Source organism: Podarcis tiliguerta (assembly GCF_965153285.1).
Source record: "Podarcis tiliguerta genome assembly, chromosome: 8".
Lineage (NCBI taxonomy): Eukaryota > Metazoa > Chordata > Lepidosauria > Squamata > Lacertidae > Podarcis > Podarcis tiliguerta.
In genome coordinates, this window is record NC_139541.1 from 81,105,741 (window position 1) to 81,133,337 (window position 27,597).

At 50.9% G+C, this 27,597-nt stretch overlaps 1 protein-coding gene across 4 annotated transcripts in view; it reads right to left on the reverse strand.

The window, feature by feature from the left end:
- Nucleotides 1–27,597, reverse strand: part of ACTN4 (actinin alpha 4) — a 141,776-nt gene that overhangs the window by 12,371 nt on the left and 101,808 nt on the right. For all 4 annotated transcript variants that reach the window (XM_083454983.1, XM_083454980.1, XM_083454982.1 and 1 more), the window contains exons 9-16: nucleotides 22,259–22,351; nucleotides 21,020–21,250; nucleotides 18,939–19,086; nucleotides 7,271–7,421; nucleotides 3,321–3,429; nucleotides 3,070–3,210; nucleotides 1,075–1,257; nucleotides 774–908 (exon numbers count right to left, since the gene is read on the reverse strand). In XM_083454983.1, coding sequence (XP_083311109.1) covers nucleotides 774–908; nucleotides 1,075–1,257; nucleotides 3,070–3,210; nucleotides 3,321–3,429; nucleotides 7,271–7,421; nucleotides 18,939–19,086; nucleotides 21,020–21,250; nucleotides 22,259–22,351 — 1,191 coding nt within the window. The remainder of the gene's footprint in view (nucleotides 1–773; nucleotides 909–1,074; nucleotides 1,258–3,069; nucleotides 3,211–3,320; nucleotides 3,430–7,270; nucleotides 7,422–18,938; nucleotides 19,087–21,019; nucleotides 21,251–22,258; nucleotides 22,352–27,597) is intronic.

The following is a 27,597-nucleotide window of genomic DNA, read 5'->3' on the forward strand; positions in this document are numbered from 1 at the left end:
GAGAGCCTTTCCCAGACCATGACTATGAGGACAGCAGAAGCAGCTGGGAAGAAAGGAGGAGTTCAGGGATATTTTCAAAAAACATTTTCGTCATCTGTGTGCCCTCGTTTCTCAATTTGATGCTGGTTTCGTGGTTATTTTATGCATTGTGTCCTGCCGTTATTTTATTGATTACACCTTAGTAATTCTTTATTCTAACTGATAAGTGTAAACTGTTTAATTATTATTTGCCGGTATTTAAATTAACTGTTTACTGTTATACAGTCATACCTCATGTTGCACTTGCTTCAGGTTGAGCGTTTTCAGGGTGCATCCCACGGCGACCCGGAAGTACTGGAAAGGGTTACTTCCGGGTTTCGCCGCTCGCACATGCGCAGACGCACAAAATGACGTCATGCACATGCGCAGAAGTGGTGAATCGCGACCCGCACACGCAGGTTTCATTCCTTTCAGGTTGCGAACGGGCCTTTGGAACGGATCCCGTTCACAACCAGAGGTACCACTGTATTCTAATGGACTAATGAATATTGCTTTATTCAAGTTATTTTTAACTTATGCTTTTATTATGACTTTTCAAAGAATTGGGTAAGATTGCTAATAGACGTGTGATCTTTGCTGTCTATCTTGCAGGCTCGTAAGCTGCCTTGGTGTTTACAAGAAAGGCGGTATACGAATTGATAGTGAAAATGAAACGAAACGGAAATCTCTCCTCTCTGTGCCTCTCCAAATTCTCCTGTGGGGCAAGCGGGGAGCAGCGAGCAGAGCCCCCTCACCTCCATTTTGGTCTGGATCCAAGGCCCCACAATGTTGGCCTGGCTAGCAAACTGCCGGCGCAGATGCTCATTGGACTGCTGCTTGCTCTGCTCATCTTGCAGGGCGTGGTCCCTCTTTGGCACCAGCTGCTGGACCTGCGCCAACGAAAAGGAGAACAAAGAGAGTCGGATCGTCGGCCCCCAGCGTCTCCCACCAGCCGAACTGGCCGTGGGCCACTTCAGCCAGGCGTCTTCTCTCTCCCCCCATCTCCCTCCAGGACTCTGCCTGGATTCGTGGCACCATCCGGACATCTCCACTCACCCTTTCCCACTTGGAGTTGATGATCTGCGGAGTGACCGAAGTGTACGGGTTGTTCCCGGAGAGCTTTATGTTATTGTAGTCTGCAATCTTCTGCGCTTCGCTCTGGATACCCAGGATGGCCTCACGCTCCTTGTCCGCATCAGGCAGGGTGGACTTGAACTGATCATGGGCTGCAATCAATCCCTGGGAGAAAAAGGGGTTTGTTAGCTGCGATTCCTGCCTTGCAGGGCGTTGGACTAGATTAAAATCTTCGGATCCCTTCCAACTCTACAGTGCTACGATGCTGTGACCCAGGAGGCAGAGCGCCGCCTGTCAAGTTCCGTTTGGCTTTTAAAGTCACATGAAAGGTGATGGACTATATGGAATTGGCGGAAATGACCGGCAGAATCCGTGACCAGGAAGAAGAGTTGGTGGAAGAAGACTGGAAGAAGTTTAAAGACTACTTACAGAAATATTGCAAAATTAATGAATGTTAGAATGATGTTGGATTGAGGTTAAGTGGTTTTTAGTAATAATGTTATGAAGGAATATGTAAAAACGGACTGTTAACAGGTGAAAATTCAAAGTTACAATATATTAAGATCAAAGATAAGGATAAAAGTAAAGAGGGAAAGGATTTGCTGAATAAATAAATTGAACTGGAATACAAAAAAGGGAGGTGAGAGGAGGTCCGGGAAACAAGCAAATGCAAGATAAGTTATGAAAGATTGAATTGTTTTTAATTGTTTTTTATTTTTTTATTTTTTTATTTTTCTTTTTGTAATGTTCTGAAAAACTTAATAAATATTTTATAAAAAATAATAAAAAAATAAAGTCACATGAAAGCAGCTTCAAGTACAGGAATATAAACCTGTCTTATACCAAGTCAGGATGCAGGAAGCTGCTTTCAGGCGATGGGTCCCCCAAGCTTCAGGTGATCTTCCCCAGTCCTGGGGACCCAAGAATCTCTGTACTGGGGTCATGGAGTGGTTGGACTCTGAGGAGTGGTGGGAGGAACCAGTTGGGAAAGGAGGAAGGAGGTTCAGAGCCCGGGGAGGGATGGTGGGACAACGACGGGTGCTCAGAGGGAGAAGACCGGGAAGAGGAGGTGTCAGAGGCCGAGGGGGTGACAGGACTTAGTGAGCAGGGAGAGTCTGTGGCAGAAAGAAGTTCAGAATCAAGAGGCTGGAGAGGAGAGAGGCCAAGAGGCCGAGATGAGTCTGGCTGGTGTGTCCTCCTGCTGCTGTGACAAGCTCCCCTTCTCCCAGAACCAGGAGAGGTGTGAAAAGGGTGGAGGAGAGGTTGGCTGCATGTAGGCACAGTAGACAGCATCTTAAAAAGCAATGACATCACCTTGCCAGCAAAGGTCTGTATAGTTAAACCTATGGTTTTCCCAGTAGTGATGTATGGAAGTGAGAGCTGGACCATAAAGGAGGCTGATTGCCGAAGAATGGATGCTTTTGAATTATGGTGCCGGAGGAGACTCTTGAGAGTCCCTTGGACTGCAAGAAGATCAAACCTGTCCATTCTTAAGGAAATCAGCCCTGAGTGCTCACTAGAAGGACAGATCGTGAAGCTGAGGCTCCAATACTTTGGCCACCTCATGAGAAGAGAAGACTCCCTGGAAAAGACCCAGATGTTGGGAAAGATGGAGGGCCCAAGGAGAAGGGGACGACAGAGGACGAGATGGTGGGACAGTGTTCTCGAAGCAACCAGCATGAGTTTGACCAAACTGTGGGAGGCAGTGGAAGACAGGAGTGCCTGGCGTGCTCTGGTCCAGGGTGTCACAAAGAGCCGGACACGACTAAACGACTAAACAACAACTCCAATTGCTTGGGGAAAAGCCTTGGTGAGAGGCAGGGCCTTTCAGTCTTGGCAACTGATTTTCATGGAGTCAACAAAGCCTGTGGGGATCGTGTTTTGCTAACAAGGAGTTAGCTCTCTCTTTGATGACTGGCCGGCACGTTCCTGGGGCAACTGAATTGCGCCCGGTGACCTTCCACCCCCTCCTCTTACCTCGATCTCCTCGATGGTGTGGACAATGAACATGTCCTGCAGGTCCTCCATGGCGCTCTCCATCCAGTTGTTGAAGGGCGCTGCCCGCTTGGCATATTCCAGGTGGAGCTGGTCAATGGTCTCCAGCTGCTTCTCTGTTTTCTGTGGAGGAGAGAAATGGGTCAGGTGATCGGGTCACGTGACACAGCGCCGACTGTGCCCTGCGCCCCCGGCCGAAGGTCAGGGCAAGCTGCAGCAGCCTCCCGGCTCACCTCCAAGGCTTCCCTCCGTGTGTGGGTCAAGGACCCTAGCGAGTCCCACTGGTCACAGATCTTCTGGCACCGGGTGTTGACACTGGGCGAGTCGTAGTAGTCCAACTCGCTGCGGGGCAGAGAGAAAGGGGGCATTATTTGGGGTCAGGCCAGTGGGGCTAAGCTCTCTTCCCCCTACGGCCTTCATACAATCACAATGGGCCAAACAGGAGAAATTACCGCATTTTTTGCTCTATAAGACTCACTTTTTCCCTCCTAAAAAGTAAGGGGAAATGTGTGTGCGTCTTATGGAGCGAATGCAGGCTGTGCAGCTATCTCAGAAGCCAGAACACCAAGAGGGATTGCTGCTTTCACTGCGCAGCGATCCCTCTTGCTGTTCTGGCTTCTGAGATTCAGAATATTTTTTTTCTTGTTTTCCTCCTCCAAAAACTAGGTGTGTCTTATAGAGCGAAAAATGTGGTATATTCTTAAGGCTCTCTTGTTGCAGAGATCATGATCTCTGCTTAGAGCACACCTGTGGTCTTTTAATTATTGGAACAAATAGCTCCGTTAGCAGAGCAGGAGATTCTCAATCTCAGGGTTGTGGGTTTGAGGTGCAGAAATATGCAGGAAAGCAGCAACCGGGTGTGAGAGACACCATGCATCTATTTCCTCCCTGAGCCCGGCTGCTGCGCAACCAACACAGTGGCAGCTCTCGGGCACCAGAGGGTGCTGCTTCCCCCTTTCAAGGCTCTCTGCCCACCAGGCGGACGGGTTGGGAGCTCTCTCCCCGCCCCCCCTCCAAGTCTCTGGCCAGAGAGCCCAGTGCCCAGCCCCAACAGCGGCACCAGTCAACACCTCCCCCCCTCCCAGCCCAAATGCAAAGTTTTTAGCAGAGCTCCTCTGGAAGGCTGCATGTCGCTACACGTTTGGGATGGAGGAAGAAAAGCCAGGAGGCTTGCCAAGCGAAATACCTTGGGAGGGGGCCAGCGGAGCCACAGCAACAAGACACGCGGGGGAAACAGGGTGCCTGGTTTCAGGCAGAACACCCCCTAACCTCAGATCCGTGTCTAACTCGTGACGAAGGGGTGGGAGAGAAGGGTATTTATTGCCTAGCGACTCGTGAAGCAACAGATGCAGGGTGAAAAGGCTTCGGCGGCCTTCAAATGGTGCTTTCACTATTTCAAGGCTTTTTTTTTTTTTTTTTGCAAGAGAGGCATTAGTGTGTGTGTTCTCTCCCCCACGAAGCCATGCTGCTGGGCCACACACATATCCATGTTTCCAAGTTCCCTGCCATTCCCAGCCACGGGAATAAGAGCCGCTATTCATGTGTCTCGCCTGTGTGTGTACTAATTGTGCGAGAGTTTATCCGAGTTTTTTTGGGGGGGGCAGGGAGAAGAAGTTTGCAGCAAACTCTTACAATAAGCACATTCTGGTGTGACACAAAGGGAGGAGGGAAGGAGAACAATGGGGGCACTGTGTATCTCGTGTGTGTGTGTGTGTGTGCAAGTGGAAGAGAACACTCTTTTAGCAACTCTTTCCAAAAGGAGAGGTGATCCCAGCCGTTTCTGTGCAGGAGCCAAAGACGCATTGGAAAGAGATTCTCAGTGACAAACGGAAAGGGGCGGTGAGGTTGCTATTTTGGACCTGCCAAAAATATCACACAGTGTCTCTTTGTGTCGCCCCCCCCCCTTGCTGCAAGACGGTTCAAGTCACACACACACACACACACACACACACACACACAAGTGGGCCTGGGCGGTGCAATGGAATGGCGGCTGGGAAGCTTTCTAAAGGGCCCGGAGGCCGCTGTTGTTTCCTTTACACAGGACACAGGAAAATCTTACGGCATAAATGTGCATGTGCACACACACACACAGCCCAGAGTGACCGAAATTGGGATTTTTACTGTCTGGGCTCGAGGGGGCCAGAGGACTGGCTCAGGTGGAAGCCACAAGTGTTCTGGCTTTAGAGCGGCTGTCTGATAGTTTCAGCAAGGAGGCTGCTCCGAGCGTCGTGGTTTCATTCAACTTTGGGTTTCCCAGATGTGGGTGGACGTCAACTCCCACCGTCCTTGGTCTCTGATCTAAGACGGCTGTGGATGATGGGAGTTGTAGTCCACCGATGCAGAACCACAGAGTTGGAAAGGACCCCAAGTGTCATAGAATCATAGAATTGGAAGAGACCAGAAGGGCCATCGAGTCCAACCCCCTGCAAAGCAGGAAACACCATCAGAGCACTCCTGACATATGGTTGTCAAGCCTCTGCTTAAAGACCTCCAAAGAAGGAGACTCCACCACACTCCTTGGCAGCAAATTCCACTGTCAAACAGCTCTTACTGTCAGGAAGTTCTTCCGAATGTTTAGGTAGAATCTTCTTTCTTGTAGTTTGGATCCATTGCTCCGTGTCCGCTTCTCTGGAGCAGCAGAAAACAACCTTTCTCCCTCCTCTATGTGACATCCTTTTATATATTTGAACATGGCTATCATATCACCCCTTAACCTCCTCTTCTCCAGGCTAAACATGCCCAGCTCCCTTAGCCGTTCCTCATAAGGCATCGTTTCCAGGCCTTTGACCATTTTGGTTGCCCTCCTCTGGACATGTTCCAGTTTGTCAGTGTCCTTCTTGAACTGTGGTGCCCAGAACTGGACACAGTACTCCAGGTGAGGTCTGACCAGAGCAGAATACAGTGGCACTATTACTTCCCTTGATCTAGATGCTACACTCCTATTGATGCAGCCCATCTAGTCGAACCCCCTGCAATGCGGGAACTGCAGGTAAAGAATCCCTGACAGATGTCCGTCCAAACTCTTGCGTAATAAACCTCCAGTGAAGGGCAGTGCCATCTTCCAAAGTGGTCCGTTACACTGCCAAACAGCTCCTAGCAGCAGCCAGGAAGTTCTTCCTGGCCGGGGGCCTGAGTTTGAAGAACACCTGTCCTAAAACTGTATTTTTAATACTGTATTTTATGCTGCTTATACAATTACCGTATTTTCGCTCTATAAGACACACTTCCCCCTCCTAAAAAGTAAGAGGAAATGTGTGTGTGCATCTTATGGAGCGAATGCAGGCTGCGCAGGTTTTGCTGGAGCCAGGAGAGCAAGAGGGATCGGTGCGCACCGATCCCTCTTGCTCTCCTGGCTTCGCTTCGCTGGAGAGGCGCTGCGCAGCTTTCCTTCTCTACGCAGCGCCCCTTCAGTGAAGAGGGAGGAGAAATGGAAGGGGCTCCGTTTCTCCTGCCGCTTCGCTGAAGGGGCGCTGCGCAGAGAGGAAGAGAATATTTTTTTTCTTGTTCTCCTCCTCTAAAACTAGGTGTGTCTTATGGTCGGGTGCATCTTATAGAGCGAAAAATACGGTGTGTTTTAAATTTGTTGCTAGCTGCTCTTAGCCTGGTTTTTGAACTGGGAAGGGCGGGGTATAAATAAAAAATTACCGTATTTTTCGCTCTATAAGACGCACCAGACCACAAGACGCACATAGTTTTTGGTGGAGGAAAACAAGAAAAAAAATATTCTGAATCTCAGAAGCCAGAACAGCAAGAGGGATCGCTGTGCAGTGAAAGCAGCAGTCCCTCTTGCTGTTCTGGCTTCTGGAATAGCTGCGCAGCCTGAATTCGCTCCATAAGACGCACACACATTTCCCCTTACTTTTTAGGAGGGGAAAAGTGAGTCTTATAGAGCAAAAAATACGGTATTTATATTTATTTAACTGGCTGGAATTCAAGGCCAAGTTCAGAACAGAAGCACCTGGCGGGTGGACCAGGCCAAGGGCCCATCCAGCCCAGTATTCCAGTTCTCACAGTGGCCAAACAGATGCCCCAATGGGAAGAAGCCCACAAGCCGGTCATAGATGCGACGGCACCCCCAGTCGCAATATAATGTGTGCTCATGGGCATAGCCTGGGTGGTGGTGGCCCCAGAGAGAGAGCTGCTTTTGCCGGGGGGGAGGGGGGAGTCCTGGGGAACAGCGTACTTGAGCTCCTGTGCGATGGCTGCTATCTGCTCCACACGATCCTGGTGAGCTGCCAGATCGCTCTCAAAAGCCTCGTGCTTCCGGATCAGGGCTTTGATATCCGACAGGGTGGCCGTCTCGTAGTCCTTCTGCCGCAGCATGGTCTCTTTACCTGGGGTTGTTGGGAGAGAAGGTGGCAGGGGCTGGTCAAAAGCTATCGAGGAGCCCCCCCCCCCCCAATCGCAAGACAATAAAAAAGCATTACGATAAATTCAACAGTGTAAATAAGTTTTGATGGATGCAACAATGGATTACCGAATGGTTTAGCTCGTGTAAAATATGCAGGGATGTATGGTATGTAAAAAGGGAGCCTAGGACTTGCCGATCAGAAGGTCGGCGGTTCGAATCCCCGCGACGGGGTGAGCTCCCGTTGCTCGGTCCCTGCTCCTGCAAACCTAGCAGTTCAAAAGCACGTCACATTCAAGTAGATAAATAGGTACCACTCTGGCGGGATGGTAAACAGCGTTTCCGTGCGCTGCTCTGGTTCGCCAGAAGCGGCTTAGTCATGTTGGCCACATGATCCGGAAGCTGTATGCCGGCTCCCTCGGCCAATAAAGCGAGATGAGCGCCGCAACCCCAGAGTCGGCCACGACTAGACCTAACGGTCAGGGGTCCCTTTACCTTATGGTATGTAAAATGAACATACCATACAGGGTATGTTCCACAGAAAGAGAAGTCACTGATTTGAGGTTGTTTAAATGAAATATTTTGAAATGTAAATTAAAAAAAATTAATAAAAAATTATATACGTGATTGGGGGGGGGGGGAGCAGAGGAATGTCACCGGTCTCCCATGGAGCCTGTCACAAGGACAGCTGTAGCACAAGAAATCCTCCAGTTCAAGTCTCACCTCGGCCCCACCTACAGGCAATCCATGTGGTCTTGAGACAGGAAACATTTCCCTCCATCTCCCCCTCTTCCTCATCCGCTGGACTACCTAACAGGGTTGTTTTACCTCACAGCAGAGCCTGCCGGCTCAACTTGGCTGAATGAAAAGACGCGCCCAACTTTGCTGCTCCAGGCCACTCAGCAGGAGGGGGGTGGCAGTGCTTTGGACTACAAATCCCATCAGCCCCAGGCAGCAGCCTGATGGGAGTTGTAGCCCAAAACAGCTGAAGGGCATCGGGCCAAGAAGAAGGCTACCCTGAAAAGTGTAAGGCAGGAGTCAGCAAACTTTTTCAGCAGGGGTCCGGTCCATTGTCCTCAAGACCTTGTGGGGGGCCGGTTTATATTTTGGGGGGGAAATGAATGAATTCCTGGGCCCCACAAATAACCCAGAGATGCATTTTAAATAAAAGTAATAACAATAACAATAACAATAATAATAATAATTTATTATTTGTACCCCACCCATCTGGCTGGGTTTCCCCAGCCACTCTGGGCGGCTTCCACAGAAACCAAAAATACACTAAAATATCACAGATTAAAAACTTCCCTGAACAGGGCTGCCTTAAGATGTCTTCTGAATGTCAGGTAGTTATTTATCGCTTTGACATCTGATGGGAGGGCGTTCCACAGGGCGGGTGCCACTACCGAGAAGGCCCTCTGCCTGGTTCCCTGTAGCTTTGCTTCTCACAATGAGGGAACCACCAGAAGGCCCTTGGCGCTGGACCTCAGCGTCCGGGCAGAACGATGGGGGTGGAGACGCTCCTTCAGGTATTCTGGACCGAAGCCATTCGTACACATTTTACTCATGTAAAACCACCAGGCTTTACTCATGTAAAACCACCACAAATAACCCAGAGATGCATTTTAAATAAAGGACACATTCTACTCATGTAAAAACACGCTGATTCCCGGACCATCTGCGGGCAGGATTGAGGAGGCGATTTTCGCATCTGGCCCCCGGGCCTTAGGTTGCCTACTCATGGTGTAATACAGTAATGCTAGAAAAATGCAACCTGTGCTGCTAATAGAAGTAGTACGACTCATGCAACATGTTGGTGACTAATGTATAATATTAATATACATTCTTTGTCAATCTTCTGAGAAAAATACAAAACCAGCTGCCTTAGTGGGAAGGAAGGGGCGGCGCCCAGAGGCTTCCTGCAGCCAATCAGAAGCCATGCCAGCGTCGCTGCCCGCCCAGAGGCACCCGCGGCTTTTGACTGGCTGCAATCAGAAGCCGTGCCGCGTCGTGGAAGTCAGTCTCTGCACCGCGCCTGTTTAGTGCGGGGGCTGACGAGCGGGCTGCAGGGTCCGGAAGGTTCACTGGCCGGATTAAGGAGCCCGGTGTGCCGTATCCGGCCCGGGGGCCTTAGTTTGATGACCTCTGGTATAAGGTCTCCAAAACAATGACTTGCCCTCGCTGCCACTACAGCCGTTGGCACCTGTCTGTCTCGAGAGGCAATGGAGTGCGCCTCCGGGGGTGAAGTCAAACCACTGCATTAGCAGCTATCCAAGGGAGCTCCCCGGAGCGCAAGCAGCCAAAATAAGGGATTTTCCAAGCACTGGTATGTTCAACTTCTGAGCCCCTCCGAGCCAAAGGCAGAAAGCCCAGCCAGCAGCCAAACAAAGCCTCAAGCGGTGGTTCCCACAGCGCAGCAACCCGGCAAAGGGGATGCAGCAAGGAAAACCACCGTCACCTCTCCGCTGGGAAGCGCTGAGCAAAGGCGACTCCCCAGGCAACGCAGCTGATTTGATCGGCACAAGGCATGCAAGCTCCACCCCCCAGTCGTTCTGAGACTCCTTATTGGGTGAGCAACACAGTCAAGCAACACAGTTGGAGCCTCCCTCCTCCCTGGCTGGCAGGGAGGGAGGGAGAGGAGCTGCTTCCTTTGAAACCCGGGAAATTTAAGGGACATCATCAATAAGGGACAGCAGCGGAACATGTCGCTGGGATAAGGGACTTTCCCACCAAATAAGGGACGGTTGACAGCTATGGTCCGGGTATCACTCGAGATTAATAGCGCCCCCTGCTGTCCTGTCCTGGTCAGGGCGGTGTGTGTGTGTCCGGGGGTGGGTGGGTCTTGCTTTCCGGACATGGCTGGTGCTTCAAGGATTCCCCCACACCTGTCAGCAGCACAGGCCAGCTCAGGGAATCCCCAAGGTATCCTCTCCTTGGGATGACATCACCGATCCCTCAGTAGCCGAAGGGAATTCAGGGCTTGCCCAGGGTCTCCACACCTGGAGGGGGACACAGGTGGTTTTTCAAGCCCTTGTGGCTCACAAGTTTAGGAGGGAAAGGTACGGAGGGGGAGATCTCCGTTCTAAAAGCAAAGTCTCTCTGCCTCGGCTGCTTGCACTCAGCCAGCTCAGAAACGGTCGTTCCCACCCGCCCGCTGCCCCATCATCTCTCCACCACAACTCCCAGTTTGTCTGGATTTCTGTCTGGCCGGCAGCCAAGGGAGAATTTTCAAAGCTAAGAATGTCCCAGGGAACAGCTGACGAGAACAGAAGAGCGCTTTTCAAAAAAAACTCAAGCCGCTTTTCCGCTCCCGACTCAAATAGCTTTCGAATTAGCGCAGGGGGCTCCGGCTAAGGTTGCCAGGTTGAGAGCAGAGGCAGCTTTTGCCTCGGCCCCCAGGCCGGGGCTGGGAAAAGGGGGGAGACAGAGAGGATGGCGGCAACTGGAAGCCCTAAACCAGAGGGATGAGCCGAGAGGAAGCAAGAGCCCGAGGAAAAGGCTCCGAAGCTCAGGAATGTCAGCGGCTCGCAGTTCTCTCGTTTCCTGCGCAGCCGGAGGAAGCCCAGAGCTGGCTTCCTGTGTCTGGGACCCTGTTTGAGAGGGTGGGAGGAGCAGGCGGGAGTTTCAGGGTGCTGTGGGCAAGGGAGCCCCATATTTCACCTTAGTAGCATCAATGGGTTTTCCCAGTAGTGATGTATGGAAGTGAGAGCTGGACCATAAAGAAGGCTGATCGCCAAAGAATTGATGCTTTTGAATTCTGGTGCTGGAGGAGACTCTTGAGAGTCCCATGGACTGCAAGAAGATCAAACCTCTCCATTCTGAAGGAAATCAGCCCTGAGTGCTCACTGGAAGGACAGATCCTGAAGCTGAGACTCCAAGACTTTGGCCACCTCATGAGAAGAGAAGACTCCCTGGAAAAGACCCTGATGTTGGGAAGATGGAGGGCGCAAGGAGAAGGGGACGACAGAGGATGAGATGGTTGGACAGTGTTCTCGAAGCTACCAGCATGAGTTTGACCAAACTGCGGGAGGCAGTGGAAGACAGAAGTGCCTGGCGTGCTCTGGTCCAGGGGGTCACAAAGAGTCGGACACGACTAAACAACAAAGCATCAATGAGAATGTGGGCTGGTGGTCCTGGTGCCTTTAAAAACTTTTGAGTTGAAAGCAAGGCCCTGTAATAAACAAAAATCTGCCCTTATTCCCTTATGGGGGACACAAGAGCCCTCATAGAGTCCTTTGTAGGTTCTCCATCGGTCGGAGAAAATAACAGAGGCCAACCAGAGAATATTGAGAAGCAAAGCAACTGGTAAGCCTGATCTTTATTGAAACTGTTGCAACAGGGTGCTCCCCTCACATGCAGGAAAAGGAGGACCCCAAACCAAGGTGTGCCCGCCCTTATATAGACATTTTAAATTGCCCGCCCTGGAGTCCAGGACCACCCCCAGAAACATCATACCTACATCACAGAAGAGGCGGTCAACAACAGAAATCTGAGTGTATTGTTTACCTCCTGTCTGGCAGGTTACCTGTTAATGGTCACTTGATTGGATACCCTGGGGAGCCTGGCCAGTCTTTTGTAATGATAAATACTTAGTTCTGGAGCCAGCTCACAGGCTCACCCTATTCATACACAGACATACCCTTAAGACAGGATTTGTGAAGGAAAAGACAATGGGGAGGCTTTTCCGTTTTCCTTTGCAGAGAAAACATTTGGTCAGTTTGGGAGCCAAAATGGTTTCATGGTTGTTTTCCTGTGCTGCTTTAGACATGTGGTTTATATATTTATGTACGTGTTTGCTTGGTACATTTATTATATATATAAGACCTTTTTTATTATTATTTCAGCCCCCACCAGGGGTTTGAGCGAAGGAGGTAGAGGCATACCCACACCCCGAGGCCTGGGGGCTGCATTTTGCAAGTGCAGCTGAGCGGTTTATTTAGAAATGTCTACCTCCTGTCCTTTCTCTCTTAACAAATTTATATCGGAGGCGATGCTGAATTTAACTACAAATCATTTCTTACAATGTGCATCAAAACGCCATTTGAAACGGCGTTTCCGTGCGCTGCTTTGGTTCGCCAGAAGCGGCTTAGTCATACTGGCCACATGACCTGGAAGCTGTACGCCGGCTCCCTCGGCCAGTAAAGCGAGATGAGCATCGCAACCCCAGAGTCGTCCGCGACTGGACCTAATGGTCAGGGGTCCCTTTAACTTTAATAAGTGCAAAAGAGAACCAAGCACAGCTAGAACGGCCTCAGGGGATCACACGCCAACTGGCTGAGAAACAGAGTTTTGGTTAGAGAGCCAGTGTGGTGTCGTGGTTAAGAGCGGTAGTCTCGTAATCTGGGGAACCGGGTTCGCGTCTCCGCTCCTCCACATGCAGCTGCTGGGTGACCTTGGGCCAGTCACACTTCTCTGAAGTCTCTCAGCCCCACTCACCTCACAGAGTGTTTGTTGTGGGGGAGGAAGGGAAAGGAGACTGTTAGCCGCTTTGAGACTCCTGAAGGGGAGTGAAAGGCGCGATATCAAATCCAAACTCTTCTTCTTCCTCTTCTACCTTCCTGCTGCTGCCTAGGTGGGACTGTTTGGCGTTTCTTAGCACCAAATGAGTTCCTTCTTCCAGTTTCTCCCCTCCCCACATCACCCCCAAGGAGCAGTTGGGGGCCACACTGGGCCTCCTATAGCAACCGACTGCCCACTTTGATGGATGAAGCCAAGTTGGGGGGGGGGAGAGGGAGGAGGTTGGATGGGGGCGGGGGGGGGGCTCCTCCTTTGCTGCAATGGTCGGGGGGGGGGGCTCCTCCCTTTGCTGCAAAGGAATTTGCCATGTGCCTGACCAAGCCCAACAGGAAGCTGCAGGGAGGCTGATAACACTTCCACCCTTCCCAGGCTCGGCTAAGAATAGGGCGGGAAACAAAAGGACTGCAGCCAGAACCCAAGGAGATAAACAACTGGTCTTGGGCTTTCAGGAGACGTAGCAGAGCTCCCTGGGCCTGCAGGCTCCTCCTTGTTGGGTGTTGCAGCTTCTTAAACAAAACACACACACACAAAAAGGTGGGCAACTCTTACTGCAGTCAGGCTGGCACTGCAAAGTGTTAGGTATGATGCTAAGTCCAGTCTGGTATGGTTTGTCGGTGTGATAGGAATTTTGAGGTCTTAGATATATGTTAAATGTTCATAAGTGTACCAACCAAGCACGTACATAGATCAGCACAGGAAGACCGACCTGAAACCATTTTTGATTCCCAAACTGAAATGTTTTCTCTGCAAGGTCAAAGGAAAATGGAAAAGCCTCCCCATTGTCTTTTCCTTCACAAATCCTCTCTTAAGGGCACATTTAAGATATGAATAGGGTGTGTGCCTGTGACCTGGCTCAGGAACTAAGTATTTATCATTACAAAAGACTGGCCAGGCTCCCCAGGCAATCCAATCAAGTGACCTTCAAACAGGTAACCTGGCAGACAGGAGGTAATCAAGTCACTCAGATTTCTGCTGTAGACTGCCTTTTCTGTGATGTAGGTATGATGTATCTGGGTTGGTGGGTCTTGAGCTCCAGGGCAGGGAATTTTAAATGTCTATATAGGGCCTTGCGCGCCATTGTTCTGGGTTCCTCCTCCCTCCTACGTGTGGTGAGCGAGGACCCTGTTGCAACAGACCAATAAAGACCAGGTTTACTAGCTGCTTTGCTTCTTAATATTCTCTGGTTGGCCTCTGTTATTTTCTCCTACCGATTGGGATCCTATGTAAGGACTCTATATGGGCTCTTGGATACCCCATAAGGGAAAAAGGGCAAATTTTGTTTACAACAGAGGGACAGTCCCGGGTTTACAGAAGCCGCCCCAGTTTCTGATTTGATTCCACAATCTCCTGCTTTTCCATAGGAAGTCCCTCTTTTCAACGAGAAATGTTGGAGGGTATGGGTTTGACATGGCCAGCAATGCCTTTCCAAGTTACCAGGCAGAAAGAGGGGCAAGGAGTAGATACTGGCCAACCACCCAAACAAAAACTAAGATTCTCAGGTAGTCCAAGCACTGTGTAGGTCAGTCATTGTTCTTATCTGCCTGCCGTTATTTCACAGAATCCAAGAACTGCAGAGCTGGAAGTACAGGAAACATTGGGAGGAAGCTACCAAGTCCTCTTAGGTTTTATCATAAACAGGCAAGAAGGGAAAGAGGAGTGTAGTCAGAATACACACCCTGGACTTTAAGGAAGCCGGTTTCAAAAAGCCCAAAGGATGTCACCTAGAGGAGGGAGAAAGGTTGTTTTCTGCTGCTCCAGAGAAGCGGACACGGAGCAATGGATCCAAACTACAAGAAAGAAGATTCCACCTAAACATTAGGAAGAACTTCCTGACAGTAAGAGCTGTTCGACGGTGGAATTTGCTGCCAAGGAGTGTGGTGGAGTCTCCTTCTTTGGAGGTCTTTAAGCAGAGGCTTGACAACCATATGTCAGGAGTGCTCTGATGGTGTTTCCTGCTTGGCAGGGGGTTGGACTCGATGGCCCTTGTGGTCTCTTCCAACTCTATGATTCTATGATTCTACTGGGTGAAAGTCCCACGGTCAGAAATACTCCGAGAGGAGTCCAAGATGGATGGGAGAATTCTTAAAAGCAAAATATTGAAGGCACAAAGGCAGACCAACAAGAAATATAGGTGGGAGGAAGAAACTGGTGCGGTTGCAGAGGAAGAAGAAAAATATTTGCAACCTGTCATGCGAGCCCGAGTTCATTCTGAGCTTTGGCCTGCCTGACCTTCTCCCTGCAACTGTTGACTACTCGTGTGTATTCTTCCTTCGCAATTTCCCCTTTCTTCTGTTTCTTAAATGTGCCCTTCTTAAATCTCAGCTCATCTGTAAGCTCCTTCTGTAGCTACCTTGATTCGTGTGATGGCAGGATGGAGGGGGGGCCTCTGGTGCTCAAGGTCAAATGGTGATATTTTATTACCTATAATTAATTAATTTTATTGGTTGCTCTTTTCCCATAGCAACTCAGAGAGACTTATAATATTTTAAGCAAAACAAACAAACATATACATACGTTAAAACCAGCATAAACACCCCGTTGCATTAAACCATGCCATTGCCCAAAAAAAGAGACCATAGATAAGTTAAAAGTAGAAGGCCTGGTTGAAAAGGAATGTTTTTGCCTTGCCTGGCGCCTACAGATATGCAATGAAGGTGTCAGAAGAGCCTCCCTGGGTAGAGCAAACAGGGAGCCACCACTGAGAAGGCCCAATCTTGTCTTGGCACCCTCCAGACTTCTTGTGGGGGACACACATGAAGAAGGGCCTCAGATGATGATGGCAGGGTCTGGGTTGGTTCGTACGGGTCCTAAGCAGTTTAAGGCTTTAAAGTTCCAAAACCTGCATTTTGAACTGAGGCTGGAAACTAACTGGTAGCCTGTGAAGTCAGGCCAGGATTGGTATCATGTGCCCAGACCGTCTTGCACCGGTGAGCTATATATATATATGTATCTCAGCATATGCATACCCCAATGCTCTAAAAGCAGCTACTTAACAACAGCTACTCCCCCTGAATTCCCTCCAGGCATGAAAAATAAAATAGGACATGTCATGTTGGATCTGAGTCAACACTGGCCTAACCCAGCACTCTGTCTCCGGCAGCAGTTAGCCAAGCGTTCCCTGGGGAGTCTCATGAGGAGGACGAGAAGAGTCTTCACCTCCCTCCTCTTGCTCCCCTTTCTTCTAATAAAAGCTGCCCTTGCAGGCGGCTGTCACCCCTGTGGCAATGAGTTCTTTAGGCTTCACAGGCACCAGGTTTGAGGAAGATGCTCTCTGCCCGGTGTCCGAGCTGCTGGCGCATTTCACGTTCCGTCTATGCGACAAGGTCACACGTGGAGAAGGGCGCAGTGGCTCCCAGGAAGCCCCTCGATCTATTTTGCGAGCCAGGTGCGAATGTGATCCCATTCAGCAGCATGGCTTAAGGGGGTTACGTACGCAGTGGGAGAGCTCAGACACCCAGGTTGTGTTGCCGAGCGGCTGGCACTCAGAAAACACCACCAGGCTAGGGGACTAAATGTCTGGCTCTGGGTAAGGCAAGTTTCATTGGCTCCCTGCCCCCCCCCCAAAGAAAAAACAGACAGCCACTCAGCTCCCTTTTCTTCTTTCAATTATGTCCGTCGCTCCCCAAACCCACGGAAAAGCAGAAACAGATCGCTTCTGCGCAGCTGTAAGCGCCCCCCGCCCCCCTCCACACACTTGCGCAAGCTAAACTATGTTTCCACCCCCCCCAACCCAGCAATGTTCTTTCCCCCAACCCTATGAGAACAACATTCCACCCGGCACATTCCTTCCAGGAGGGGGGATTATAGCATTTCTCTACGGGGCGAGACCCGCAGCTGCCATGTTGGAAGGTTCGGCCCTCGCGCCTTGACATCTGGCCAGACTGGAAGAGGCCGGAGGCTAGGCGTTTAATAAAAAGGCAGCGGTACCGCACCCCCCCCCCCCCCGAAAGCCGACCTCTCTCTTGGATGAGGGGAGGCGTCTCTGGGCTACCTCCAAAAACACACGGCCACCAGCACCGTCACGGGGGGCACTTGGGTAGAACGTAGCGGAAGGGGGCATGGCGGGATTCCACTAGTTCACTCCATGCCTTTGACCTGCAGGATTTGAACTCCATGCAGTATCTGTGTGAGTGTTTGGAGGCAGTTGGAGGATGGATGGCGGCTAACAGATTGAGGTTGAATCCTGACAAGACAGAAGTACTGTTTTTGGGGGACAGGAGGTGGGTGGGTGTGGAGGATTCCCGGGTCCCGAATGGGGTAACTGTGCCCTGAAGGACCAGGTGCGCAACCTGGGAGTCATTTTGGACTCACAGCTGTCCATGGAGGCACAGGTCAAATCTGTGTCCAGGGCAGCTGTCTACCAGCTCCATCTGGTACGCAGGCTGAGACCCTATCTGCCTGCAGACTGTGTCGCCAGAGTGGTGCATGCTCTGGTTATCTCCTGCTTGGACTACTGCAACGCGCTCTACGTGGGGCTACATTTGAAGGTGACCCGGAAACTGCAATTAATCCAGAATGCGTCAGCCAGACTGGTGACCGGGAGCGGCCGCTGAGACCATATAACACCGGCCTTGAAAGACCTACATTGGCTCCCAGTACGTTTCCGAGCACAATTCAAAGTGTTGGTGCTGAGCTTTAAAGCCCTAAATGGCCTCAGCCCAGTATACCTGAAGGAGCGTCTCCACCCCCATCGTTCTGCCTGGACACTGAGGTCCAGCACAGAGGGCTTTCTGGCGGTTCCCTCACTGCGAGAAGCCAAGTTACAGGGAACCAGGCAGAGGGCCTCCTCGGTAGTGGCACCCGCCCTGTGGAATGCCCTCCCATCAGATGTTAAAGAGAAAAATAACTACCAGACTTTTAGAAGACATATGAAGGCTGCCCCGTTTAGGGAAGCTTTTAAAGTTTGATGTATTACAGTATTTTAATATTTTTTTGGAAGCCGCCCACAGTGGCTGGGGAAGCCCAGCCAGATGGGCGGGGTATAAATAATAAATTATTATTATTATAATTATCTGTCCTGCGTGTGTTTTTTTAAGTTATTCCCTTTGTGCTTTGGAACTCCCTGCCTATTGACATTAGAATCATAGAATCATAGAGTTGGAAGAGACCACAAGGGCCATCGAGTCCAACCCCCTGCCAAGCAGGAAACACCATCAGAGCACTCCTGACATATGGTTGTCAAGCCTCTGCTTAAAGACCTCCAAAGAAGGAGACTCCACCACACTCCTGGGCAGCAAATTCCACTGTCAAACAGCTCTTACTGTCAGGAAGTTCTTCCTGATGTTTAGGTGGAATCTTCTTTCTTGTAGTTTGGATCCATTGCTCCGTGTCCGCTTCTCTGGAGCAGCAGAAAACAACCTTTCTCCCTCCTCTATGTGACATCCTTTTATATTTTTGAACATGGCTATCATATCACCCCTTAACCTCCTCTTCTCCAGGCTAAACATGCCCAGCTCCTTTAGCCGTTCCTCATAAGGCATTGTTTCCAGGCCTTGGACCATTTTGGTTGCCCTCCTCTGGACACGTTCCAGTTTGTCAGTGTCCTTCTTGAACTGTGGTGCCCAGAACTGGACACAGTACTCCAGGTGAGGTCTGACCAGAGCAGAATACAGTGGCACTATTACTTCCCTTGATCTAGATGCTATACTCCTATTGATGCAGCCCAGAATTGCATTGGCTTTTTTAGCTGCCGCGTCACACTGTTGGCTCATGTCAAGTTTGTGGTCAACCAAGACTCCTAGATCCTTTTTCACATTAGGTGGGCTCCATTGCTGTACCTGGACAGCAGTAGCGGGAAAGGCTGGCTGTTGCTAGTCGCAGATGTTGGGTGTGTTATTTGTGTGTCATACGTGCACGGGCAAAAGCTGTGTTTTGCATCCAGAGAAGGCCCTGGGTTCAGGTTCCTGACCCTGCCAGTCATGGCAGACGACAGACGAGCCAGCTCCCTTGCTTGGCACAAGGCAGCATCCTGCACCCTTAAGCTTACCTTCGGTCCAGCTTTCGTGGATCGACGCCTTCTGCCTGAACTTCTCGGCCAAGTGGTCCAGCCTCTCCATCCTTCGGATCTCATTCAGCAGCCACTCTTCGTAGCCTTTCTCGGCCTGCTCCAAGTGCTGCCAGCCGTTGTTGATGTCCTGGGGAGGTTTTTGGGGGGAGAGGGAAACGTTCAGCATCGTAACCCGGCTGCACTTGCATCCCATGTCTCAGCTCAGGCTAACCCTTCTCCCCAGGTGGCTGTAGATCAGGGGTCAGCAAACTTTTTCAGCAGGGGGGCAGTCCACTGTCCCTCAGACCTGGTGGGGGGCCATGATGCATGAGCCCTGGTGGCTGCTTACTAGTGTCTTGCGAGTGGCAGGGGCTGGTGGCAGCGGCGGTGGTGGGACGATGAGTGGCGTGCAAAAGGGCTCCAGAGAGGAGCTGCTTAAAATGGTGGCCGCTCGAGCGCTGCTGCTGCTGCTGCTGGCACCAACAAAGCCCAGTCACCTTCCTCCTCTAGGCAGGGCGGGGAGAAGCCAGGAGGAGGGAGGGAGGAGGTGCCGCCGCCGTGTGAGGGAGAGGGAAAGAACGCGCACGCTGGCGATCCACGTGGCGATTCCCGGACCGTCCGCAGGCAGGATCCAGAAGGCAATTGGGCCTTAGTTTGCCTACCCAGACCAGGTACGTCCAACAGGTAGATCGTGATCTACTGGTAGATCACTGGTAGATCACTGTCTCCCCCCCAAAGAAGCTCAACAAGTTTGGTTCCCCTTTTTTGCCCTGCACCCCCCAAAAATGGGGCTTTCCTCCTCTCTAAAAAGAGCTCAACAACTTTGACCTGAACCCTGAAAAAGGGGGTTGATCGCTGCCAGTCTTGTAACTCTGTGAGTAGATCGCAGTCTCTTGGGAGTTGGCCACCCCTGCTGGAGACACATCTAAGGACTCAAGAACATAGGAAGAGTCTTCTGGATCAGGCCAATGGACCACCCAGTTCAGCATCCTCTTCTCAACAGCGGCCAACCAGACACCTGTGGGAGACGACTCCCCACCTGTGGCTCCCAGCTATTGATCTTGAGAAGCACTGCTGCTTCTGACAGCCCTCTCCTCCACGAATTCGCCTAATCCTTTTTTAAAGCCATCCAAGCTGGTGGAGATCACTGCCTCCTTTAAATATGCTCAGCACAAAGTAGTCTTTTCTGTTATCTGTTCTGAATCACCTACTTTTTTAAAGATGACATTACAGAACTTATTGCTCTACAATGTGTTTCTTTTATATATATATACAGTTGCACCTTGGTTCTCAAACGCCTTGCGACTCGAACGTTTTGGCTCCTGAACGCCGCACACCCAGAAGTGAGTGTTCCGGTTTGCGAACGTTCTTTGGAACCCAAACGTCCGATGGGGCTTTTTTGCGGCTTCCGATTGGCTGCAGGAAGCTCTGCTCTGGTTCGCCAGAAGCGGCTTAGTCATGCTGGCCACATGACCCGGAAGCTGTACACCGGCTCCCTCGGCCAGTAAAGAGAGATGAGCGCCGCAACCCCAGAGTTGGCCACGACTGGACCTAATGGTCAGGGGTCCCTTTACCTTTAATGATTGTTGAATGTTACTTTTTTGATGCAGGTTGCCTGTGGTCTAAACTACTGAGCCTAGGGCTTGCCAATCGGAAGGATGGCAGTTCTAATCCCCGCAATGGGGTGAGCTCCCGTTGCTCGGTCCCTGCTCCTGCCAACCTAGCAGTTCGAAAGCACATCAAAGTGCAAGTAGATAAATAGGTACCGCTCCGGTGGGAAGGTAAACGGCGTTTCCGTGCGCTGCTCTGGTTCTCCAGAAGCGGCTTAGTCCTGCTGGCCACATGATCCAGAAGCTGTACGCCGGCTCCCTCGGCCAATAAAGCGAGATGAGCGCCGCAACCCCAGAGTCGTCCGCAACTGGACCTAATGGTCAGGGGTCCCTTGACCTTTAATTGCTCTGTTGGCCCAAAGCTGAACCAGTTCTGACTCTGGAGGCGCAGGGCACCCACCCAACACCACCCGGAGCTCCACTCTGCTACCCTATCGGCCCCCTTCTGCTTTTTTAAGCGGGCACACTCACCGAGACCATCTTGCCCTCGGAGGGCATGAAGGCCGGCCGGTTGCTTAGCCGCAGCTTGGTCTGCAAGGTGTTGAAGTTGATCTCCAGCTGGCACTTCTCCTGCACCTTGGGGGGCTTGTGAACCCGCCGGTAGTCGCGGAAATCCTCCAGCTTCTGCTGCATCTCCTGGATGGTCTTCTGAGGGACGCGATTCTCCAGCCAGGGGATGGTGCGCTGAATCCACTCCAGCAGCTGAGGATGGGGTTGGCGGGGTGGAGGAGAGAGGCGGAGGTCAACGACAGCGAGGGCAACAGCCCCAGGGATGTAGTGGCTCCTGCCCACCGCCCTACGCAAAGCCCAGGGACCACCTGCGACAAGCCCAGTTCCTGCACTCTGCTCAGCCAGTTATGGCAACCAGAATTCCATTTATGGTGGCCCAAGTGGGACAAAACTGCTCCACGAAACAGCTCTCCCATAAGAACATTAAGGACAGCTGAGTGGCAAATCGCAGTCCAGCATTCTGTTTTCGCAGTGACCAGCCACATAATAAATAATAATAATAATAATAATAGTAAATTTTATTTATACCCCGCCCTCCCCGGCCAAAGCCAGGCTCAGGGCGGCTAACACCAGTAAAATTACAATGGAAACATAAGGGGGGGGGGGACCCAATTTAAAATACAGGTTAAAATGCCATTTAAAAAGCAGCCTCATTTTAAAAGTAGCCCATAAATCAAGACCATAAGGGGAGGGAAACAGAAGGGTCAGACCGAGTCCAAACCAAAGGCCTAGCAGAACAGCTCTGTCTTGCAGGCCCTGCGGAAAGATGTCAAGTCCCGCAGGGCCCTAGTCTCTTGTGACAGAGCGTTCCGCCAAGTCAGGGCCAGTACTGAAAAGGCCCTGGCCCTAGTTGAGACCAATCTAACCACCTTGCGACTTGGGACCTCCAAGGTGTTGTCATCTGTGGACCTTAAGGTCCTCCGCGGGGCATACCAGGAGAGGCGGTCCCGTTGGTACGTGGGAAACCCTGCAGGAAACTCTGAAGCAGGGCCAGAACGTGATCGGTCTCTCCAGTCCGTGGTTTCCAGCATGGCTGGAGCCTTTGACCCTGGAGGCACAGCACAGCCCTCACGGCTGGCAGCCGCTGGCATCCTGACCCCCCTCCCCCAAATCTGGATGCCACGATCTTTAGGGAGGTCTGGCAGCCTCGGCGCTTGCCCCATGGGACTCGCAAGGGGAAGGGGTCGTGCCCGCACTCACGTCGGAAGCCAGCTTCTCATAGTCTTCCATCAGGTGCTCATTCTCCTGGTTGACGGCCAACACTTTGCAAATCCGGTTTGCAGCCGTCTCAGCCTGCGGGGAGTTTGGGGGGTGAGGGGAGAGGAGGGAAAACCAACATGGTGGAAATGGTGGTACGAGAAACAAGTTGGCAAATCAAACACATGAAAACAGCAGCAGCAGCAGCGACGGAACGGCCTGGAGCCGGGGCACAGCGTGGAAAGGAGGTGGTGAGAGAGAGCAGCCCTGCAGAGCCCACCGGGTGCAGCAGCAGGCAGACAGAGCGTGGTTTTGAAGGAAAGCCAAGGTGGGTCGAGAGACTCTTGTGGCGTACCCAAGCATCGCCCGGAGGCTGCACAGGTCTCGTCCCCATTCATAACCCACCCTTCCGTAACCCCCAGGATAACAACTTACCGTATTTTTCGCTCTATAGGACGCACTTTTCCCCCTCCAAAAATTAAGGGGAAGTGTGTGTGCATCCTATGGAGCGAATGCAGGCTCCGGAGGCTTCGCGTTGCTTTTGCTGAAGCCTGGAGAGCGAGAGGGGTCAGTGCGCACCTACCCCTCTCGCTCTCCAGGCTTCAGGGATAGCCGCCTGAACCCTCCGGAGCGCAGCAGGAGGTCCCACTGCGCTCCGGAGGCTTCGGGTTCCTTTTGCTGAAGCCAGGAGAGCAAGACTCTCCTGGCTTCAGCAGAGAGGGAGAGCTGCGCAGCGCCCCTTCGGCCAAGCGGGAGGAGAAATGGAAGGGGCTCCGTTTCTCCTGCCGCTTCGCTGAAGGGGCGCTGAGCAGAGAGGGGGAGATTATTATTTTCTTGTTCTCCCCCTCTAAAACAAGGTGCGTCCTATGGTCGGGTGCGTCCTATAGAGCGAAAAATACGGTATTTATGGACAAGGCAGCTAACACTCTAGCCCTGCAGCTACTGGTGCAAGTTACGAGTTAGGCCTGAGGTTTGCAGACCCGCCAGACTTCTGCGCTTTTGAGTACAGCTGAAGTTCCTACGGAAAAGGGGTGGCCCAGCCAACCTCCCTTGGAGCTAAGCGCAAGCGTGCTCTTCCGTGCATTCCACACTCCGCAGATGGCGGTCGCCCGGTTTGGATGTACGCATCTCAGCGTGCCAAGCCAAGCCAAGCCATGTCCTTCCCTTCTCCGTTCCCTGTGCGTAGCAACGACAGCGCATCCTGAGCTAATTAGCTACGGTCTCCCATTAAGTCTGAGCCGAAAAAATATATAAAAAATAATGATTGGAATACGGAGGGGATGGTTTGAACTTGGTTCCAATCCGGGTAACCATGGTTTCCTGGTTCAGGGTGAATGGGGAAACCATGGTTAAATTAACCAGGGGAAGCAGCAAATTGCAGTGGAGGGAGGGAGGGAAGGAGGGGAGAAAGGACAGAGCACATGGGTGCAAGGGACACACGTACTTCAGCTTAATAAGCCAAGAGAGGTACGTCTGAACCAGATCGTCACGTTCTTATCTAGGATTTGGCATCTACAGAAGAGGTTCAGATCTATCGCTCGTCTTTACTACAATATAGGTTTCAGTAAAGTTATGTCTATTGTGTCTAGTCCTGGTTTCCCTGTCTTTCATTTCTTTGTGATGTGCTCCACAGATTTTCAGCGGCTTGGTTTTGGGGAGCTCTTTTCTCCCCGAACATCCTCAACATTTCGTTTCAATTGAGACTAGGCTTTCCTAAACAGCACAACCCGGTCTATCCTTACCAGTACTATTTCATGTTTTCTATCCTGCCTTTCTGATAAAAGAGAGCGCTCAGACCAGCTGACATCAACCCCCAAAAACGCAACCAGGTAAAAAAAAAAACAGAGAGAAGTAACAGTTGCAGAAATATTTTTCTTTAAGGAAAAAAAACGTAATAGCAGTGGTAAAATGTTTTTAGAAAATCAGTTACACACACACACACAGCCTCTGGAACAAGCAGGGGTGGCCCTATCTTACTAGAAAGCAGGAGGGGGGGGAAGGGGTAACACAGAAGCCATGGGATGGGGGGAAGTCAAGAGATCGAGTACCTTGCAAGGAGCAGAGAGAGTCCAAGGGGAGGAGATGGAAGCCAGACTTCAAGAGAAAGGGTGGAGAGGGTCTACAGAAGGGCGGGCAGAGGGAGAGAGCCATGGAAGAAATGAGTTGCCAACAGAATAGGATATTCAGTGGAAAATAAAAATACAGTGGTGCCCCGCAAGACGAATGCCTCGCAAGACGGAAAACCCGCTAGACGAAAGGGTTTTCCGTTTTGGAGGTGCTTCGCAGGACGAATTTCTCTATGGGCTTGCTTCGCAAGACGAAAATGTCTTGCGATTCCTGGGGGGTTTTTTCCGCTCCCCACCCCCTTTTTCTAAGGCACTAAGCTGCTAATAGCCTTTTAGCAGCTAATCCGCTAATCCCTTAAACCTTTAATAGCCGCTAATAGCCGCTAAACCGCTAATAGCGCTAATCCGCTAAAGGGGTTGCTTCGCAAGACGAAAAAACCACTAGACGAAGAGACTTGCGGAACGGATTCTTTTCGTCTTGCGAGGCACCACTGTATATTTTTTTGCTCTACTAGGAGAGGGAGAGAGAGAAAAAGAGGATAAGCCGCACATTCGATTGAAATTGTGGGGAACCTTTGGCCCTCCGGTCTATTGCTTAACTACAATGCCGCTGCAATGTATTCTATTTTTAAATGGATGTTTGAACCAAAATGGCAATAGGTCAGTCAGAGGAACACTCTGTATAGGGGAGAATTTTCTTATTTAACCACACCACAGTTAGGAAGTGGTGCTGTCGTAAAGTCACAAATCTAGGAGGGCTTTGAGATGCAGTTGGGGGAAAAACAGCACGAGTAATAGTAGTAATAATAATAATAATAATAATTTTATTGTTTAGACCCCACCCACCTGGCTGGGTTTCCCCAGCCACTCTGGGCAGCTTCCAGGAAAGTATAAAAAATAATAAAATGTCAGACATAAAAAACTTCCCTGAACAGGGCTGCCTCCTAAAAGTTGTGTACAGGGGTACCTCAGGTTATATACGCTTCGGGTTACAGACGCTTCAGGTTACAGACTCTGCTAACCGAGAAATAGTACCTCGGGTTAAGAACTTTGCTTCAGGATGAGAACAGAAATCGTGCTCCGGCGGCACGGCAGCAGAAGGAGGCCCCATTAGCTAAAGTGGTGCTTCAGGTTAAGAACAGTTTCAGGTTAAGTACGGACCTCTGGAACGAATTAAATACTTAACCCGAGGTACCACTGTAATTCTTTATCTCCCTGGCATCGTGTGGGAGGGCGTTCTGCAGGGATTTCCCCCTCTGAAAACTAGGCGCGCCTTGTGGTCTGGTGCGCCTTATGGAGCGAAAAATACAGTACTTAACCCGAGGTGCCACTGTAGAGTGATTTGAGGTGGCTTCTGCAGCAGGGTAGACCTGACCCCACAGTCTGATTTAGAAAAAGCGCAGGAGGTTTTTTGTTGGTTGGTTTCCAAAACATACGGGGTGCAGCGGCTCGGCCTGGGTTCCTTGGTCCACTAATTTAGCATGCTCCCAGACAGGCTTCCCAAACAACTTGGAGTCCGTGAACACACACACACACATACACACACACAGAGGCATGCCAGAGAGAAAGCAGTTACAAGGCGAATAATCAATCCCAGCTGATGGGGAGAACATGCCAGCTGAGCTCCAAAGCCTGGGATCAGACACAAAGGACAATCGTAAAAAAATAAAAAGATTGGCAAGGCTATAAATTCACACAGTCCCAACTCCCCGCACCCCAGCAAACACACACACACCAAGGGGAAGGCACGCTTGCAGACATAGCACCCCGGGTGCAATCAAGTTCAGGCTTTTATAGGGGAGGGAAGAGTTTGACCCTCGTCTCCAGCTGGAATATACAGGACGATTTTTCTGGCCAGAGAAAGGGGGGCTCCGCTTCCTGCCTATAAAGGATTTACACGTTCGGAGCCAATAAATTAACGCCAAGCTTTAATGGAAAACACTTGGCTGAAGTTCGGTGGCAGATCTAACATACTTAAGGTTTTTTTGGGGGGGGGGGGGAACCAGCTACAGAAAAACCCACACATAAGACAAGAACGCCTTTTCAAAAGCATCCATCGGAGTGTTTGGGTGAGGTCATTTCTCTCCCCGCGTTAGGCATGGCTCTTTTGCCGTCCATGCTGAGCAAAGCTTCCAGGTTTCGCTGGCGGACAGTTGAAGGCAGTGAAAACTTCTTCTTTTCTTTTTAACGCAGAGACGTTTCCTGCAAGCTAGCTCCCTCGTGCAACCTGAGAGTCTGTCCAGAGCCGCCGGCAAAAGCCTGATTACTTTTTTGCCGGACGGTCAAAGGATCCAGCCGTTTTCACCCACCCACCGAAGACGCTCATCTGACAACATCCACGGCCTTCTAGCGTTCTGGCTCTGTGGGTTTTTAATTCCTCTGCCCTTTATTGTAAATAGATTTGCCGCGGCAATATTTCCTTTCCTCTGCTTCGAAGCGATTTGCGATTTTAATATTGTGATACTGGTTGCATCCTTTTTTCTTTAGGATTAAAAAAAATAATAATAAATACCCAGAGAACATTAGCGATAGGGCAGCCTACAAACTGCATTAATAAAAAATACAAATGGATGTTTGCCGGGGTCTGCAGCCATCAGAGACCGCCAGACTCCTCCAGGTGAAGGCCTGAGCTTTCCTTGCTTTCAGCCTTACAAACCAAGGGCTTCGCTGGCCTGTCACTAATTTGGGGAAAATGGATTGCCGTATTTTTCCATATATAAGACTAGGTTTTTTTTATTAAAAAAAAACAAAAAAATAGGTTTAAAATTGGGGCTCGTCTTATACACGGGTAGTGCTGGGGGGTGTTTTCTTAATTTGGAGACCCCCAAAATAGGGGGCATCTTATACACGGAAAAATACGGTAATTACAGGATTGGGTTAGTTTGCCGAGTCCATACAGACTGACTTACTATGGGTGAATTAACCCTAAGGCCACCAGGGACGCGGGTGGCGCTGTGGGTTAAAGCCTCAGTGCCTAGGGCTTGCCGATCGAAAGGTCGGCGGTTCGAATCCCCGCGGCGGGGTGCGCTCCCGCTGTTCGGTCCCAGCGCCTGCCAACCTAGCAGTTCGAAAGCACCCCTGGGTGCAAGTAGATAAATAGGGACCGCTTACTAGCGGGAAGGTAAATGGCGTTTCCGTGTGCAGCTCTGGCTCGCCAGAGCAGTGATGTCACGCTGGCCACGTGACCCGGAAGTGTCTTCGGACAGCGCTGGCCCTTGGCCTCTTTGAGTGAGATGGGCGCACAACCCTAGAGTCTGTCAAGACTGGCCCGTACGG